This window comes from Anarhichas minor, unplaced genomic scaffold (assembly GCF_050575085.1).
Source record: "Anarhichas minor isolate MPS153535 unplaced genomic scaffold, ASM5057508v1 ptg000079l, whole genome shotgun sequence".
NCBI classification, from domain to species: domain Eukaryota; kingdom Metazoa; phylum Chordata; class Actinopteri; order Perciformes; family Anarhichadidae; genus Anarhichas; species Anarhichas minor.
Window position 1 is genome coordinate 1,361,405 of NW_027466525.1, and position 18,173 is coordinate 1,379,577.

Consider the following 18,173-nt stretch of genomic DNA (forward strand, 5'->3'; position numbering starts at 1 on the left):
TGTTGTTCTTCTGTTTTTTTTTATTCATTTGCTCAATAAAAGGTGATTCAGCAGTGTTTTTATACCTTTAAATAGTATGATTTTAGTAAATGTATGTCAGAGTGTCATGATGTTGGTTATTTAATACATTCTGCATGTTGTGCAGCTGCATACGAAGGGTTTCAATTATAAGTGTAAAGAAAAAATAAGAGAACTCAGAAAGTCACTGTCAGATAATGCATTCGACATTTTGTGAAGATACAAAACGATCTCAAATAATTTGACATTCCGAACTATCTTTAAGTGTTTAAGATGGGAGTGGTACTAATATAGTAGATAATGGAGGATATAGTGTTGTGAAAGTCCAAGTAAAGTTTTAGCTTAATGCATGGTTTAGTTTAAAGAATAAAATAGCTTAATAATGGAGCGGACATACACATATAATATGCATAGAATAACACGATACAAATGTCATAAATAATAGTGTGTACGATGTCGGCTCTGTAGCTTTAAATCAAAGGGAGAACACTACTTGGGTTTCCAGCTGAGATCAACATACTTGATCTTTGCAACCGTTTCCCAATCTGGCTTTTGTGCGAGTTGTTTCAAGACTCTCAAACTACCAGTTAGATAAATGAAGATACTATTTCCCTCGTCGTATTGTGCTTTACTGGCCTTAAAGCTGCTTTCATTTGTGTTTATACAGTCGGGAACAACACCTCAGCTCCCAATCAGACGCTCTTTCCTACTTTGACTTTCCTTCAAGTACATTCAGTCTACAGCTCGACCGATAAATCATAAATCAGCATTATTTTTAAAGAATCGTGACCATGACATGTAGAGAGCGCAACTTTTCACAGTGTTTCAAGTTGTCAGTGCTTCCTATTTGACTCCCTTCATTTATTTCTTCACAACGAAACACAGGGAGATTCTGTAAACCGGAATGTGTGCGGAAATTCTGTAGCTTTCACTGACTGGCATCAATAAATCCATCTTATTGATTTTGGCGTCACGAAATGACGTATAAATAACGCTGCCGTCATCTTGCGAGTTCAAATCACGACACTTTTTTTTTTTGCTTTTCACGTGTCATTTCACGGAAGTGCAAACAAACACGCGACTTTCACCCAGGAGACCGCCGTCCGTGTCCCGTGTGAAACAAAAAAACACCCGTTGACTTGAATCAAACTTGCTTATTTTAACCCAAACTATGATCTTTTTTGAAAACATAACCACGTAGTTTAATTCGAGTTCACAACGTTAACCACGTGTTGAAAACCGCAACCGTAATGTGAGGAGTCGGGAATGAAATGACACTTGAAAAGCTTAAAATGCGTGACGTAACGTGTTATTTATACGCCCTCCCGTGAGATCACGTTGGTTAGCAGCTAACCATAATACCTGGATATCTAACATCGCTAATGTTACGTTGTTAAGTCTCTATTAGCTAAATGTAAACACTCACGGTCCGATTAAATATCCTTTTTCTGATTTCTACCTTCTGTCCTTGAGTGGACTGACCTAAATAGTTTGTACCGTATGGTTTAATAACAGAAATGCCATTTTAAAAGTTAGTACTGTACGACAGCGTATTAGGGCCGTATATATATTCTCGTAAATTTACGGCTTTGATCTCAGGAATTTTAACCCGTGTCAGTCATTTTGTAAAAATTAATAAATTAATAATATTTATTTATTTAAATAAATTAATATGTTTCCCTAAACACATACATGAAGCCTTTCAGTAAACACTGTATGCAGAGTTAACAATAAGATACAAAAACTAATGTGCATTATTTAACCTTTCGCAGTAGAAAAGAGCAGATAAATATAAAAACTTTGTACTAAAAATATATTCAGAACACTGTCTGAATGGCTTTGCATGGCGAGGCAGTGAAATGCTTCATAAAATACCTAACTTTTTTAATATTATATATCGTCACTACCACTAAAACATTACTACTTACTAATAAAGTGCAGAGGACGGAAGGCAGAAGCACAGAAATACATCGAACGAAAGAATCCCTGAAGCCCACGAATTAGCAGCGTTCCCCCGAAGACACCGGCCATTCTCTCTCTCTCTCTCTCTCCGAGTTTGATCGTACCAACTTTGATGACTCAGCAGATCACAGACATCCAGCGATCCCCAAAACCAGCAGCAACAAACCGACCGACCCTGCAGCCAAAATACAAATAATTAAAGAAAAGTGGTCAGAATCACACGGTTCCCATAAAGCCCATAAAGCAACAATAATGTTCAAACTGTTAATCACTGGGAAATATTCGCTCATTATTCGAAGAGAGCATTACTGTTGTTCTGACGGAATAATCAGTAATTTCTTAAAAGTGTTGAAGTCACACAAACAAACTAACTGGTGGAGGCAGCAGTAGACGCAGTAGACCAGCAGTAGACCAGCTGTAGACCAGCTGTAGACCAGCTGTAGACCAGCTGTAGACCAGCTGTAGACCAGCTGTAGACCAGCTGTAGACCAGCTGTAGACCAGCTGTAGACCAGCAGCTCCTTTATTCTAAGAGCTAAAGTCTGGTGTCTTTGTAGAGAGCGTAGATAACAGCTCCAGTTCCCTGTTATAAAGGTCTGTCTGACAGCAAAGTAAAGGGGTGAAATATTCTAAATATAGCTGATATGGATTCCTTCAGTTGTCTAAAATACATCCGGTACGTTGCGTTGCTTCAGTGCTGGTGCGTTTCTCTAAAATATCCCGTCGTACAGAAGGTCAGTCTGAACAGAAGGTCATCATTCACGTCTTCTGCAGTTCTGATGTTGTTAGTTACAATAAAAGGTACCCTGATCCGCGGTCTTGTTGTGGCACACAGTAAAATCCCCAAAACTTCCCTCCCACATCCCTTGTTTATGCTTTCACACTTAAGATAGTTCATCTCATGAATTAATGTGTTTGAGCCACTTAAACGGAGTTTAATGAAGGGTTTCATTAAAAAACCATCATAATCAGCCTGTTGGTGTATAAAACCAGACTCACCCTGATTTCCAGCTGCCACGCTGTTAGAACCAGAGCACCGTTGGCCGTGGAAGTCGATCCTCTCCTCAGTCACCATCAACCCCTGACAATACGGAAGTAAAGTTTTTATATATATATATATATATATATATATATATATATATATATATATATATATATATATATATATATATATTACATAAACCACATTTCCCTGAGTCAGTTAATTGTCTAACCATTAACTGAGTAAAAGAAACAATGTTATTGATGAAACGGTTTATTTGGGGAGAAATTTTAAACAAGACGTTTAGAATAAAGTTATTTTGATGAAATATTTACAATTTTGTCACACATGATGTGTTCAAGGAGGGTTGAAAATCTGGCTGTTTTTACAGCTTCTGGATGCAATAAACAAATTTTGGCAATTGGGTTTATTATTTAAATATATATATATATATATATATATATATATATATATATATATATGTATTTATATATATATTTACACACACATATATACACACTACTTTTTTATTTTACAGTCACTGAGTAGTTCTGAAACACAGATAATATACCACTACAAATAAAACAAAATGTAATTTAAATATCAGAGTGTGTGACGCACCTCTGTGTAAACCAGGATCATCTGCATATCAACACACCGATCCAGCGTCATCCGTCCAGCTTCTATCTTCTTGCACGGAGTGACGCAGTCGTTGCTGTTTGAGTCGGCGATAAGCTGCAAGAAGAAAACACCTCGAATATAAAATCACAAACAGCGAATGATTTACCAGTTTCTATTTCAGAGGAGACACGACAGGTGAACAAATCCATTTCACCATGTTTATATTAATAAATGTATAAATGAGTGTGTGAGTGATGTGTGAACAAACCCCTCTGTGTGAACCTTCAGCACACAGAGAGGAATGAACGAGTGAAGTTTGGTGAATGTAAGAGCTGCTGAAGTGGAGATTTATCATCAGAGTCTGAGAACAAACTCATTGAGAGGAAACGTCCTTTAAAGAGACGTTTAGTTACATTACAGACATTTAGAGACTCTACAGGTGAACACATGAACTCATAGATATCACCATGAAACTTCACCACTTCATCACTCACATTAAGAGGATTATTTATTGTGTTGTAAGTTTTTTGAAATGTGGTGTTTAAATATGCAAATGAGGCATTATGTAATGGTGACTTTTGGTGAATTTAGGAGAAATCTACAGACGTAAACAGACAAAGTGATAAAATAAACATTTTCTTTCCTCTCGTCTGAAAGAAGACGAGTTATTGAAGAAAAATAAACTAAAATCTCTTAATTGAAAGTACATGAAAAATGATGTTTTGTCTGCAGTGTACAGATTTAGAGTCATTGATATTGGGGCATTTTTTATGAATGAATATATGTATATATACACTTGCTGCATTGTCATCATGCATGCAGGGAGATGTTTACCTTGTTATTGGTGCTGAACGTGGCCGTACAGTTCTGGTCAAACTCAATTGTCGGGTTGTCACAGCAGGAATAATTGGAGCTGCTCTCCATCACCGAGTCGGCCCTCACAGACCACAGAGCAGCCGATGCTGTCAATACAAAGAAGAAATAACTTTATTCTACATGTTAAAACATGTTCATTTTCTACTTCGCTTCTTTTTTATTTCTCTCAAAATATAAAAATTAAAATACCTGTGGACCAAAATCTACTTTTATCTTTTATTTGGACAAGAACTAAACCCATCAAATTAATATAAACATTTTAATATTTGTTTAATCTGCACCTAAAATCCAGTGCACATAAAAGAAGAAATACTTAGGTCTGACAATTATTAGATAACATATCTAATTCATAACAAACTAATTAAGTACTTAAACATATCAATTACGTTCCTCATAGTGGGAATTTCCAACCCGGATATACAACATGATGAACCTGGATCTGGAAACTACCTCTCGTTGCAAGGAAAGCACGGGGAATCCCGCAGGTTTCTTTTACTTTCGTTCGGTTAATACTTATGTAAACTCAACATTATGTTGCCCCAATAACATATACATACATAGTTAAGAGGTTGGCACAAGCTTGAGGCGAACAAATAGATAAATGTTACTGTAGCAGTAAAGTATTAAAAAGTAGTAACGTGTCGGTGCAGCGTCCTCAGCTGCGGGACGTTGATGAAACAGTGTCTTCTGATTCTAACAGGAGCTAAACGAAACGTTAACAATGGTCATAAATATAACAAATCACAACTAAATAGCGAATAAACACAAATAATCTTTCTACACCGGCAGTCTCACACTTATTTTCTATTTCACGCTGTAAAACGCCACATCTCTCTCTCGCGCACATAGTAACGCGAGACTTCCCTTAAAAATGAGTCAATTGAATGTCTATATGTTGCAGCCCATGTTGTAAACGTGCAAAAGCACAACATTAACATGTCCCCTGATTCAACATGATGCGGGCTTCAATTCGGCTCATATTAAAATGATCTTGCGTTTTCTTTTTCATATTGGTGTCAGTACAAGAGAGAGGGGGGGGGGGGGGGGGGGGGGTCATTGGCTGCTTTTAAAGGCTGACATTAGAGTAGTGTTCAGTGCTTTCATTCTGACTTAACCGGTCACCGTCTATTTCTAATACACCGCATACATGTTTGCTCTTTGGTGCACGTGTCTGGAATTACAAGCAGGGGAGGTTTTAGTTTCCGTTCCGCAGTTAACGGTACATCTATGGCTAAGTTCTACCAGCCGACTTTCACCGTAAAACAGAACACAATAATAACCGTTTAAATGATAGAGAATCACTGATAGTTTACACTCACCTAAAATGAGGGACGGGAACAGATTTGACATGCTGCCGCAGTGTGTGAGGAGGACCCACTCATTAATCCTGCAGCAGAACAACTGCAGCAGAACAATGGATTTCGTTGACACCCGCTGACGCGTTCTCGGTCATGCTTGGGGAGTGTCCCTGCCTTTCCTGTAAAGAGGTTTCGTTTCCGTAAAACAGCTTTGAGTGGGGTGGCTCAATGTATAAGTAGCAATCCTCCCTTAAACACTCGTCTGCACATCACCAGCATCATTATCACCAGCATGTCTCCAAATATCAAGAACCTGGCTCTGCTGCTGTCGCTGTGTAAGTATCCTAATTTACAACATTTGCATTTAACTTAACAATGCCATAATGCTCTTCTCTAAAACGAAAATAAAATATTGCATTCTTAATCTATTACATAGCATTCATAAATAAGGTGACTGCACGAATTCCAATGTGATTTAATACCAAGTGTGTGTTTTTATTTCACATACAAGGAAGTTTCAATTTAGTGTTGACGTGCAAATCAGTCGAAATGGACAAAGCAATCTAACATATGTGCACTGTACAACAGCAGAACTGCTATACTGTGATGGGCGTCCTCAGCTGTTTCTACGTGTATTACAGGCTCTATAATACACTTATTACAGGCTCTATAATACACTTATTACAGGCTCTACAACAAACTGAAATGTAACGTATTCTTGTGTGCTCTCCTCAGACGTGGCCACGGCTTTCACCGCTCCGCTGGAGGTTCAATCCGCCGTCGGAGAGAACTGTACTCTTGAATGCACCGCTGTTTATAAGCCAGGTGTCGAGTACAGAGCAGTGAGGTGGTACAAGGTAAAACTGCGCTTTATTTCATGGAACAAATACTTCACATGCACATCGCTTTATAACGTACACGTACAGGAAGCTGACGTTTACGGCGGTTGGCATCAGGAAACACGTTTCATTGGCTGCATTCAATTTAAATTGATGCATCTTTCACTTTCTGTTTGCTGTTCCCTCCAAAAGTGCATCACATGAAATAGATTGTATGATAAATATATGTATGCAATAATTCACTCTTTGTAGTATTGTTCAAGTAAAAGGAAGTAGTTACAGAGGTAAAAAGTAGTAGTAGTAGTTACTGAAATAGAAGTATAATCAGCAAAATGTACCTAAAGTAAAAGTCCTCATTATGCAGATTGGCTCCATTCAAAGCGCTGCTATTCTGTTTTTTATCACAAATAAATAAATGTTAGAGAATGTTAATGTTCTTCAATGTGTACCCAATTTTAGATACTTTATAAAATACTTTTTAACCATTCTTCTTTCCCACAATAGTCTCATTAAGAGCACAAAAGCATCTGACTTAAAACAAAACAGCAAAATGTTATGAACATAAAACATTCACAGAAAATTAAGAGACTTCCTTGTATTCATCCTTATATTTTTGTCTTTTACTTTCTTATTTATTCTTTTATTTATTCCTCTTTATATAATTTTTTAAAACTTATTTGTTATTTTATTTATTCCTCTTTACATTTACAAATTTTTTTTCTGATGTCTCAGGAAGGAGAGCCGCCGTCGTCCGGTCTCCACGGCCTCCTGACCAAAGACCTCCCCAACGGCACGACGCGGTGGTACCTCGGCCTGGAGCGAGCGGTGGAGCTGCTGGGCGAGTCTCGCGACATCATCCTGCCCAACGTCACCTGTGGCGACGTCGGCTCGTACACGTGTCACCTGGCGGCACCCGTGGGCGAGCAGAACCGGGAGGGCCAGGTGCTCCTCAGGCTGAGAGGTAAGAGTCTCTCAGTCGCATATTTACCCAAAACTTTCCCAGTTCTCTGATGTGAAAAACATCTGGCCCCCTGAGGCGTCTATTCAAATTTGAATCGGGGCACTTCAAGTCGACAAACATCACTGTATTGCTTTGCTCATCTTATCTTGTTATCAGGTCATTGATGCAGGTTTTGAACTCGAGTAACTTGACTTTCTGTTTTCACTTTCAGATTGTCCCGCCGACGGTCCCACAGAAAACCGTCTGACGGACACTTACTTGGTTGTTTTCGCCACAATCGTGCTGATGCTTGCCCTCGTGATTTTCCTCATTAGCTACGTGAGTCTAACCCTGGAGAAAACAAATCATTCACGTGGTTTTACAGTGACACAAACAACCCAGTTTACTGCTTTGTCCTTTTTCATTCCTCATTTAAATGTATGTTTTTTTTCTTCTCTCCACCACAGGGCAATTTAAAGAATATCATCAAAGACAAAAACAGGACACCGAAAAAAGAAACGTTACTGGACGCACCGCTCAAACCGCTCGACAAAAAGGACTTACAGTCGATTTATACGTTGGGTCCTAAAGTGTCCAAAACAGCCACGATGAAGCACGTCTACGTTTAAAGAATGTTGCCGACAAGAATGAAGACGACCAGACGAACCGTGAAGACGCCACTAAACTGCTTCTCAGCGTGTCCTTATTTCTACCACATCTCCAACTTCACTTGTGATTCAAGACAAATTCCAGTTTTGACATCGATAATCCCTCCAATGAGCAACAGAAACCTTTAATTGGACGATCACAGACTTCTAATAAACGATGCCCCCCCCCCCCTAATATTAAAAACCTCTCAAGGACCAACGCCTAGAAAACTCTTCAGAAGCTAAAACAAAATGTGGACACGGAGCGGGATCTCCCGGCACCGGACAGAAGCTGCCGTTGGCCCCCGGTGGGGGGGCCGCTGTTGCTCAGGCGATAGACTGGGTGACGAAAGGACGGTGGTTCGATTCCCATCGGGCTCCTCCTGTCCACCTGTGGAAGTGTCCGATGGGCAAGAGGCTGAACCCGAAGTTGCTCCACCGATGGTCAGGATAGATGGATGGATAGATGGATGGATGGATAGATGGATGGATGGATGGATGGATGGATAGATGGATGGATGGATGGATGGATGGATAGATGGATGGATGGATGGATAGATGGATAGATGGATGGATAGATGGATGGATGGATGGATAGATGGATAGATGGATAGATGGATGGATAGATGGATGGATGGATAGATGGATAGATGGATAGATGGATGGATAGATGGATGGATAGATGGATGGATGGATGGATGGATAGATGGATGGATGGATAGATGGATGGATGGATGGATGGATGGATAGATGGATGGATGGATGGATAGATGGATAGATGGATGGATAGATGGATGGATGGATGGATGGATAGATGGATAGATGGATAGATGGATGGATAGATGGATGGATGGATAGATGGATACTTTATTAATGTGTGTGAATAGGTGCTAGACTGAGGATCTATGTCCTCGTTCATTCCCAAACCTGTGAAATGTGAAACAGTTTTCTGTAAATTTACCACTGGACCGATAAGTCTAATATTTTTTATGCTCATTTATGACTTCACGCTCAAAGGCCTCTAGTGGTTGCGGTGATTCATTTTACTTTTTTAAAAACTATTTTATTCACTGTTTTTCTTTACGTCACTGACTGCTGACTTCTCTCTGAACCCCTCAACCCGCTGGTGGGATTTAAAAGCATGTTTTCTTTAAAACAATCTGTGTTTTCATCTTTCCGACGGTCCTTGAAAACATCATGTGTTACGAACGCTTCCGTCAGAAAAAGCATTTTAAAAAATAAAAATAAATAATGTATAAAGAAAGTTCTTCCTCACTGAGACTTTACGCATTCTGTTGTTATGATTGAACTTTCTCTGCGCAGAGAATAAATAGGAAGAATATATTCGGTATTCTTTATTTCACCATTAAAAGACTCACATAATGAGATTTTTTCCAACACGAACTTGGCTTCACGAACAGGAGCCAACAGAGACTCCTTCTGCCTCTACTTACCTCCAGATAAAGTTAAGAGAGAGGACAGAGGATGGTCGTCTTCACTGGGATCCTGAAGGACTTGAGTCGTTGAAATTTAGAAAATTGATCCAGGAAGACCATATCGTGAGATTGTACGCAGATCTGTCTCTTATTGTTCTCACTGGGCTTTTATTTTGTTTTGCGGGTTTATTGTGGATGTTGGTTAAAGTTGTATCTCAGTGTTTTTCTGAGCAGTGACGATTGGGTTACTGGAAGACGAGGGTGAGTGTTTGACAGTCACGTTGAATACCTGAAAGGTTGAATATCTTCGGGGTAGACGTTAAACACTGAAGTCCTTTGACCTAAGAAACTCCACACCAAAAGGCCACATTCTGTCTCAGAAACTGCACATCCATAGTTTGGTCTCATTCTGAACCAGCAGATTGTTTCATACCTGATATTTTATGCGCCACTAAAGTTAAGCACGATACAAGTACAACAAATGCTCCTTTTTCTAACACCTGCATTCTATTTATAACATTTTCATTTATCTACTTGTGTTATAAATACTTTGTTTCCAGACACCAGACGAAGCTGTTTTACTCTCCATATCTTTTTCATCACGTGTCGGTGGGAAACTCCACCGTGTGACACTTGAAGCAGCAATAGGAAGCGAGTCGTGGTGGCCTTTAAAAAATACAGAACTGAAAACAGATTACACATGCGTCATCTTTGTGATATCTATGTGGACTCATCGGGGGAAAGCCCTCAGCAACGTCGTCACAGTCTGCTTCTGTCTGCTTCTTTTGTTAAATAATGGAGAACTCCTTTGATGAAATATCTTATAAATAGATGCATGAAAACAATGTTTACTTCATGTTACGTATTGCTGGTCTATCGGTGTTCTTTGGTTCAGTTTGAGACTTGTATATGTTGAGCAATAAAAAAATGTAATATTGGAAACTGAAGGATTAACGGAAGAGTTTTGGTTATGTTTTATAAAAAAGGAAGGACTGGAGGGTTTGTAAAGAAATGTTTTTAATAAGTGAGATCTCGTGTTCTCAGCTTGTTGAGACGTCATGGCGGCTTGTTTTGAGCTTTTAGTTCAGAGCCAATGAACGAGTTTGTTGTGAGATTAGATTTGAATCTAGAAGAAGAAGTGGAATTAAAGACACTGATATTGAATTTGTCTCTGGTTTCACTTTGTTTTTACTCTTAAGTTTTGTTTATATATGTAAAACATTGCTGTTTGTTGATGGATAAAAGGACATTTGTCTGTTATAAGCTAATCTTTTTGTTCCTGGTGTTCAGTTTGTTAACGCTCACAGACGTTAAGATAGAATACTATCTTTACTCTGCAGACATGCTGCATGGCAGCCCTCTATCCTCATTCCAACGCTTGTTTCCCTTTAATAAACATGTTAAAGAACCTTTTTGAGCATTTATGTGACTCACCTCTGATTGTGATTAAGTTTATGATACATTTACGACAGTTGAAACAAAAACATTATTTTAATCTGTGTTTTAGGTTTGTGGTTGTTGTAAAAATAATCTCTGATTTATTCTATAGGGGAACTCCATCTGAAGTGTGGCTTCATGAGTTTCAATTCTACAAAAGTGAAATGTGAGGAAATTCTCAGGAGGGGAATTTCGTTTGACAGATTTATTCATTTTGAGTCATAAAATTCTGACAACATAAAGACAAAAGATGAAATAAGTAGCACTCAGTGACTTTAATGATGAGTTTGTGATTTTATGCATTTCATGTTTACTCTGGAGAAGACTTTGTTTGATAAAACGATTATTACTTTAACTGTTTGACTGTTTTTTTATTTAAGTGGGCACAATTGAAGCTGAAGAGGCCGAGGTATCCTCACTTTTACTCTGTAAACACTGGATACTACATATCCCATAATGCAACTTGACAACTGTTTCACAAGCTAAAGTTGGTGGTTAACTAAATAGAACTAGTTATTGTTAAAGGTCACAAGACTAATAACCTGAAACACTTTATCAGCCAATATTTTGTGTTGTTTTCTACCTTTTTACTTTGTTTTTATGGCAGTTTTTGAACAAGATGCGTATGTATGAAATATATTTTCATCAGTTTTCTCTTCCTTAGAGACACCTGTGCTGTTGAACTTTATTAGCAACGTGAGCTTCATGACATTTGAGAGGTTCACGGTGAACAACACGTCTGTTGGGAAACCACCATCACCGATGTTTGTACAGTTTTAGTTGTGTTTCTTTCATTTAGTAAGTTAACATCTTAACAGAAAGCAAAACCTTCATATGTTTCCTTTCCTCCGGCGTAAATATAGTTCAGCTTCCACCCACAACGTTCACACTTCACTTTAAAACGCAGAAGAGACCTTTTCAAAATAACACTTCTCGTAAAGCAGAGAAGTTTATATTACAATATCTTTATATAGCTTTTCTTTGAATTATGTGATACATTTGGTTTTACATGTAGTTGTTTTGTGTCTCTTTGTAGTTGTTTTGTGTCTCTTTGTAGTTGTTTCGTGTCTTTTCATTGTCATTTCGTGTCTCTTTGCAGCTGCTTCGTGTCTCTTTGTGGTCTTGCTGTGTCTCTTTGTGGTAATTAAAGTCTCTTCACTGTTGGCGTGTGTCTCTTTGTAGGACATTTTGTAGGTGAAGTCCAGCGGGGACACCTGACACTTTGGTCCCTATGGGCCTGTTCTCCGGGAGGCCCGATCAGTAATCCACACATGCTCTGTAGATGTGTTTGCTTAAATGAATATTCTGTCACCACAGGTGGTCTGCTAACAAGTGAAGAAGAAGATGTCCTCAAACTGTGCTTTATTCACTGCCACACATATAATACAAGCCAGCTCAAGGTGAGCAAAGAGAATAACACTACGCAGTTTTTATACTAATTATATTAACAACTACTACAACACACAGAGAGGATTAAACCAAATAGTATGTGTTTATATTATATAACAGGTAACACAGCATATTATTTGGAAGAGAGCTGAAGCATGTGTTGAATCTACTGATACAAACTATGTTATTTGTCCACTAGAAGGCGCTGCAGGATTATTTAAAGGCCATAATGCTGACTGTCTGAACAACAACTTCTATTTTACTAGAATGCATTTTATTTACAATTTCCTTTTATTAATATAACTTGCCAACTACTAGGTGAGACACTGGTTTTGCTGCATTCCCAATCAAGATAACACACTAAACGTTCTGTTCAATATACAGCTGTAATGTCATGAATGAAGCTGCATGAATCATAGTGTCTGACATCAGTTTCTGCACCTGCATTTCCTGCATCCTCACAGAAACAGTCAAACTTTACAGCAACAAAAAAAACATTCAACCTCTCTAGAAGAATAATGTTCCTTCTGTCAGCAGGCTACAGTGAGTATATGTTTTTGGGACCCCTTGCAAAGAAGATGGTACATCTCAAGGGGTTTATCGTCATACATTTGAAAGTTGCTTGTATAAAGACAAGTCAAACACATAATGTTATGTCACTTTTTAAAATTATTTGTTGGCCGCTTTAGCGCCATCTGGTTGTCGTGGCCGAGTGGTTAAGGCGATGGACTAGAAATCCATTGGGGTCTCCCCGCGCAGGTTCGAATCCTGCCGACAACGTGATAAATTTTTCCTCTAAAAAATCATTTCAGTTTTTCTAGATTGTACGTTGGTGTTAGTATTATTATTATATAACATTTAGGCTGGAAAAACGTTGTGCTAACGCATCGGCGTTCCTTAAAGTTATATTTGACTAACTAGGGTAAGTATGATAAACTAACATTATAATTTATGTAAATATTAAGTTCATAAAAGGGGGTATGACCACTAGTATATACTAAACCTTTTCGACCATTGTGATATTTGAGGTATACATTTATGGTTGTTGGTTATTTTATTTCTTAGTATTTATTACATCTATAAATCAGTTATTTATGTTGTCCTACGTCTTAGCCTTGTGCCTCTCTAATATCTGAATGTAACCTTACACCCCAGGAATTATAAAAGTCTTATCTTTGAAGTTAAAATTAACAAAACAATTCGTCTCTGGTCCGAGCTAACGTCACATTATATGTGCAACGTAAATACACTGTGCAATACTACAATTATTCTGTCTGTATAATATTGCAATACTTCAATTATTCTGTCTGTATATATAATATTTTAGTTATTGTGAATTTTTTACTTTTCTTAGTTATTTAATATTCTTTACTGTTGTATTACTTCTTTTGATTTTTTTTGTACTATGTCTCTTGTTTGCACTATCCCATATACTGCTGTAATCCTATAAATGTCCCCGCTGCGGGACTAATAAAGGATTATTTTATTTTATCTTATTTTATTAATTTTGCGACACTTATTTTGAAGTAGGTTGTCGTTCCGTTTCCGCTCTGTTCTCCTGTTACTTAGCAACGACGAACGCTCTGAGCGTGCTAGCTTGTGTGCAAAAACATGGCCGACGATGAAGAAGAAGACCTGGACGAACTGCTGGATGAAGTAGAAAAAAGGTTTTGTCGCAACGTTTCTGTCACGTGTTCCGCTCGCGTGGACCCGAGCGAGGTGGGAAAATGCGGGAAAGACAGCGAAGAACAAAGAAAACACAGCAGGTAAACAATGCTAATGTCGCTAGCCAATGCTAGCTAAGCTAGGTAATGCTAGCTAACAGTGGGATGTACCATTGTGCTAAGTAAAGGTGCAGTAAAGTTAGCTTGTGTTCATAATAACTACTAAAACAGACACCTAGCATTTATAATAATAATAATAATAATAATAATAATAACTAGAACAGACACCTATCAAAGTTCAAAGGAAATTAAAAATCAGGAAATAATTGAAAATATATTTTTAAAGCAGCTTTAGTGAGTAATCTCCAAAACTAGGACTGTGCAATGTGAGTACTACCCCCCCTCCCACACACACACAGAAACTTACTGTATATACAAATATTTCAATTTAAATAAAATAAATATATATGAATATAGTTGCATAACAGAGAAAGCTCCATATTGTTTATTTAATTTCCTGTAGCCAGGTTTAGAAATACTTAAGTCCTGAGAAGTCAACACCAAAACAAAAGTCAATAAATATTGGTATCTGGATTTTTCATGTTTAATTCCCTACACACGGCTCTAAATGCTGCCTTCTCCAAACTAGCACGTCTAAAATACTGTAGAAATGCTGACTCCTTAAAAAGCAAACATTGTGTCTAAAAACACTGGAATCAGCCTAAAAGATGACGTTTAAATCGATGAATCTTAAACATCGTGTCGTCTTTACTGAAGCTCTATACTTGACTTTGTTTCCTATGATTTTAGAGCCACAGCACCCGACCAGCCGGTGAGCAGGGTCGCCGACGATATCGACGCTCTTCTGGAAGAATTACTGGAGGAAGACTCCAGCGATTCCTCTCAACTAAAGGTGAACATGTACTTTATATAGAAAGACGTAAACATCACGTTAACAACTATTACTTTTCTCCACATGGAATATGTTTTTATAAAGGTCAGGGTGTCTTCTAACCTGAGTATCTAGGTGTGCCTGTGACATTCACCTTCCTCGAGTCCTGGAAGAAAATAGTAAATTAAAAGAAGCCATATTTTAATGAAATACATTTTTAGGGAAGTTAAAGTATTAAAACATCTTGGAACACACTTGCTAGTGAAAAAAAGACGTAACTATTTAGGTGTTAGTAAGTAATCATCGTCATAATCAAACCGATCTGTTCCCTTTGTGTTTTTATGGTGAGGAGGATCACATCTCCTCTTTTAACATCTTACAAATTAATACACTTCAAAGAAATAAATCCATCCAGCTTCAAATGAAGTGACGTCAGATTCTTTACTACAACAATGTGTTTTCTTAATTTGACTTTTCATTTCAGACGCAACAGTTCCCTACAGCAACACAAGTAGAGAAGAAGCTGTCGTCTCAGTCAGGAGGGAGAAAGTAAGTGAACAACAACAACAACAACAACACACAGCTGTGAGTAATAACTACAGCTGCTTCATATGATAATAACTACAATAACCACAGACACTTTATAATAACCATCATTAATAAATGGTTAATTCGTTTATAGTTATTTGTCTGTTTAACAAACAATGAGATAATAACTAATAATGTTTACTATTTATTAGACATGTATAGGACTTTGTAATCTATAAAGTATTTGTTAATGATTAGTATATTATTTGTAAACCTTTAAGAAATCCTTTGTAAACATCTATAAACATTTCATAGAGCGATGGACCAGAAACCAATTTTGAATCTGGTCAAAGTTTGAGCTATGTAAATAATGTTTATAGATGCTTTACAGAGTATTAATTAACCATTTAAGAAATAATTATTATCATCAGTTACAACTTTATAATAGCCATGCAAATAATATTTGTAGGCAGTTTACTAACTGTCAAAATAACAGATTACTAATTATAATATTATGAATTATTTGTTTGTCAACTGTAAAATAACTATTCACTAAAGTGTAATTAACTCAATCAATTGACCATAATTATTAATGATGGTTATGATAAGGTGTTTTGTTTTTCTCATAAAAAGTGTAAACTATGTTTTCTATATTCTAATAATGTTTGTGTGAAACTGTTGACTCTCTTAAAGTCGGATGTTGCTTTTCTTTGTGCATTGTTCATCATTCGTTCAGGTGTTGTCCTGTTTTCGTTGGCGGGAGCTCCGTCACAAGCGGCGTCGGAACGCCAACGTCCAAGAGGTGAGAAAACATCTCAGTTTTCACAACAACTTTAATAAATACACTCCTGTTAACGGTGACGACTGATGCACAGGTCATGTGACCAGCTGAGGTGTACGTCCTGTGACTTCCGGGTGCTGACGTTTGACGACTGTGAGTGGGACTCGTCCTGTGATTACCTGTTCCTCAGGTGAGTCTGCAACGAGGCATGAAGTCCACACGGCACCACCATTCCTCCAACGCTTCCCATTTTACTTCTCTGTCCTTGTAGAAGTAAAAGGATTCAGAAGGATCAGAAGAACGTCTGAGAAAAAGAACAACGATGTTTTGTCTGCTTTCTTCTTCTGTTCACCTCGCGTCCCTTTTGAATTTATCTGGCGACCCCTTCAGGGGTCCAGATCCCCTGTTTGGAAACCGATCTACGATATATCTCTTATTGGCCAGCTGTTGATCACTCAACAGATGTAAACATTACAAATGTGTCACATTTTGTTTTACCGTTGCAATGTGTGTGAAGGACGCCGCCATCTTGGTTTTGGTCCGTGGCCATCTTGGTTTTTGTCCGTCGCCATCATTGTCTAACAATTATAATAATGATAACTATTATTATTATTATAACAGTTCTAATATTAATACTAATAATTATAACAGTTTTCATAGTAGTAGTAATAATAGTATTTACATTGATTATTCTAACTAATAATAATAATTGTGATGATATAAAAACGTCATGTGGTCATTTTACAATATTATAATATTAAAGACAAGCTACTCTCATAAATCCTCATGAATTATTCATGTTTACCAACGTCGTGTTTCTTTTGTGTCTTTTGTAGGAACAACATGCCGGACTGTGAGAAGCTCAGAGCCAGGCTGAAGAAGAGGAGAGGTGTTCGGGCGTTCGCCTGTCAGTGCAGCTGGTTCTCCACCACGGAGCCGACGGACCTCAGAGACCGAGCGGAGCTCAGATGGGTCTGTGGGAACCACCGGGACTGATGCTGCTCAAGAGAACGTACGGACGTATAACTGGAAAGTTTACGGGCAGAGAAACTGTCTTTCACTCCTTTCTTTATCTAAGACACAACACGACCGTCCTGCAGTTAAATAATCACCTCGACTCGTCCTCACGGTTTGTCAAACTAAAGTCACACCACAGATGTTTGGAGTTTTCTTGCCCCTGTTGATAATATTCAGCATCTGCAGAGGTTCAGCTCACTAATGTTCAAGTCACAGATTAGTTTGATCAAAGCTTTATTGTTCAGCTGCAAACACAAACAAAGACACATGGTGAAAACAGCAGATGTGGAATTATTCAGTAATTATTTTTAATGATTGTTTACATAACATGTATAGAGACTATTTTCAGCGGCGGAATGATCCACATTTGGTTCTCTAGTGGAAGGGAAGGTTCCTCCTGTTAGAGCCTTCTTTGTACTTTCAAAATAAAAGCTGCGACATTGCATCCCCCCCACACATTTTATCTTTTATTGTTAAACAACAAAACAATAATTATAAATAAATATTAAAATAAAATAAAAATATTTTTAAACCACCAAATAGAATCAAAGAGCATTGTTGTTGTCTGTATTACTTAAAAAAAAAAATAAATAAATCAAAACACTAAATCATTAAATATATTGTCAAAATGATCTTTTTTAAGCCATGGTAGGAAAACACTTCTTCTTCTCCCTTTCTGTAAGATAGTCAATGTGAGTTATATTTATGTCTGTGAATAAATACTGAGGACAAACTTCTCACCACGGTCGGTCTGCGTTCTGTTTGCTCAGTTTAATGTTTGAATGTAAAATGTTTGTGAACAGAAAAGTGAAAATAAAGCCAGTGGATCCTGTCCAGCAGGGGGCGC

The 18,173-nt window shown here is 37.7% G+C and overlaps 2 protein-coding genes and 1 non-coding gene across 3 annotated transcripts; all 3 read left to right on the forward strand.

Moving 5' to 3' along the window:
* Positions 1 to 5,683: 5,683 nt before the first annotated feature.
* On the forward strand, positions 5,684 to 11,027 carry cd83 (CD83 molecule). Its single transcript, XM_076081108.1, has 5 exons — positions 5,684 to 6,091; positions 6,492 to 6,613; positions 7,328 to 7,556; positions 7,768 to 7,874; positions 8,003 to 11,027. The coding sequence occupies exons 1-5, from the start codon at positions 6,049 to 6,051 to the stop codon at positions 8,162 to 8,164; spliced, it is 663 nt and encodes a 220-aa protein (XP_075937223.1). The 5' UTR covers positions 5,684 to 6,048; the 3' UTR covers positions 8,165 to 11,027.
* A 2,115-nt stretch (positions 11,028 to 13,142) lies between these two features.
* trnas-aga (transfer RNA serine (anticodon AGA)) lies at positions 13,143 to 13,224 on the forward strand. Its single transcript has one exon. It is a non-coding gene; the product is annotated as a tRNA-Ser (tRNA).
* Positions 13,225 to 13,652: 428 nt separating this feature from the next.
* Positions 13,653 to 18,059, forward strand: cfap418 (cilia and flagella associated protein 418). The gene is made up of 6 exons (XM_076081078.1): positions 13,653 to 14,210; positions 14,919 to 15,021; positions 15,485 to 15,549; positions 16,265 to 16,330; positions 16,404 to 16,499; positions 17,146 to 18,059. The coding sequence occupies exons 1-6, from the start codon at positions 14,056 to 14,058 to the stop codon at positions 17,303 to 17,305; spliced, it is 645 nt and encodes a 214-aa protein (XP_075937193.1). The 5' UTR covers positions 13,653 to 14,055; the 3' UTR covers positions 17,306 to 18,059.
* The last annotated feature ends 114 nt before the right edge of the window (positions 18,060 to 18,173 follow it).

Excerpts from the sequence above, each read along its gene's own strand:
- cd83 (XM_076081108.1), top strand. The coding sequence starts at position 6,049 with ATGTCTCCAAATATCAAGAACCTGGCTCTGCTGCTGTCGCTGT. Across the intron at positions 6,092-6,491 it reads GGCTCTGCTGCTGTCGCTGT|ACGTGGCCACGGCTTTCACC; the intron begins GTAAGTATCCTA and ends TGCTCTCCTCAG. Across the intron at positions 6,614-7,327 it reads GAGCAGTGAGGTGGTACAAG|GAAGGAGAGCCGCCGTCGTC; the intron begins GTAAAACTGCGC and ends CTGATGTCTCAG.
- cfap418 (XM_076081078.1), top strand. The coding sequence starts at position 14,056 with ATGGCCGACGATGAAGAAGAAGACCTGGACGAACTGCTGGATGAAGTA. Across the intron at positions 14,211-14,918 it reads GAACAAAGAAAACACAGCAG|AGCCACAGCACCCGACCAGC; the intron begins GTAAACAATGCT and ends CTATGATTTTAG. Across the intron at positions 15,550-16,264 it reads TCTCAGTCAGGAGGGAGAAA|GTGTTGTCCTGTTTTCGTTG; the intron begins GTAAGTGAACAA and ends TCATTCGTTCAG.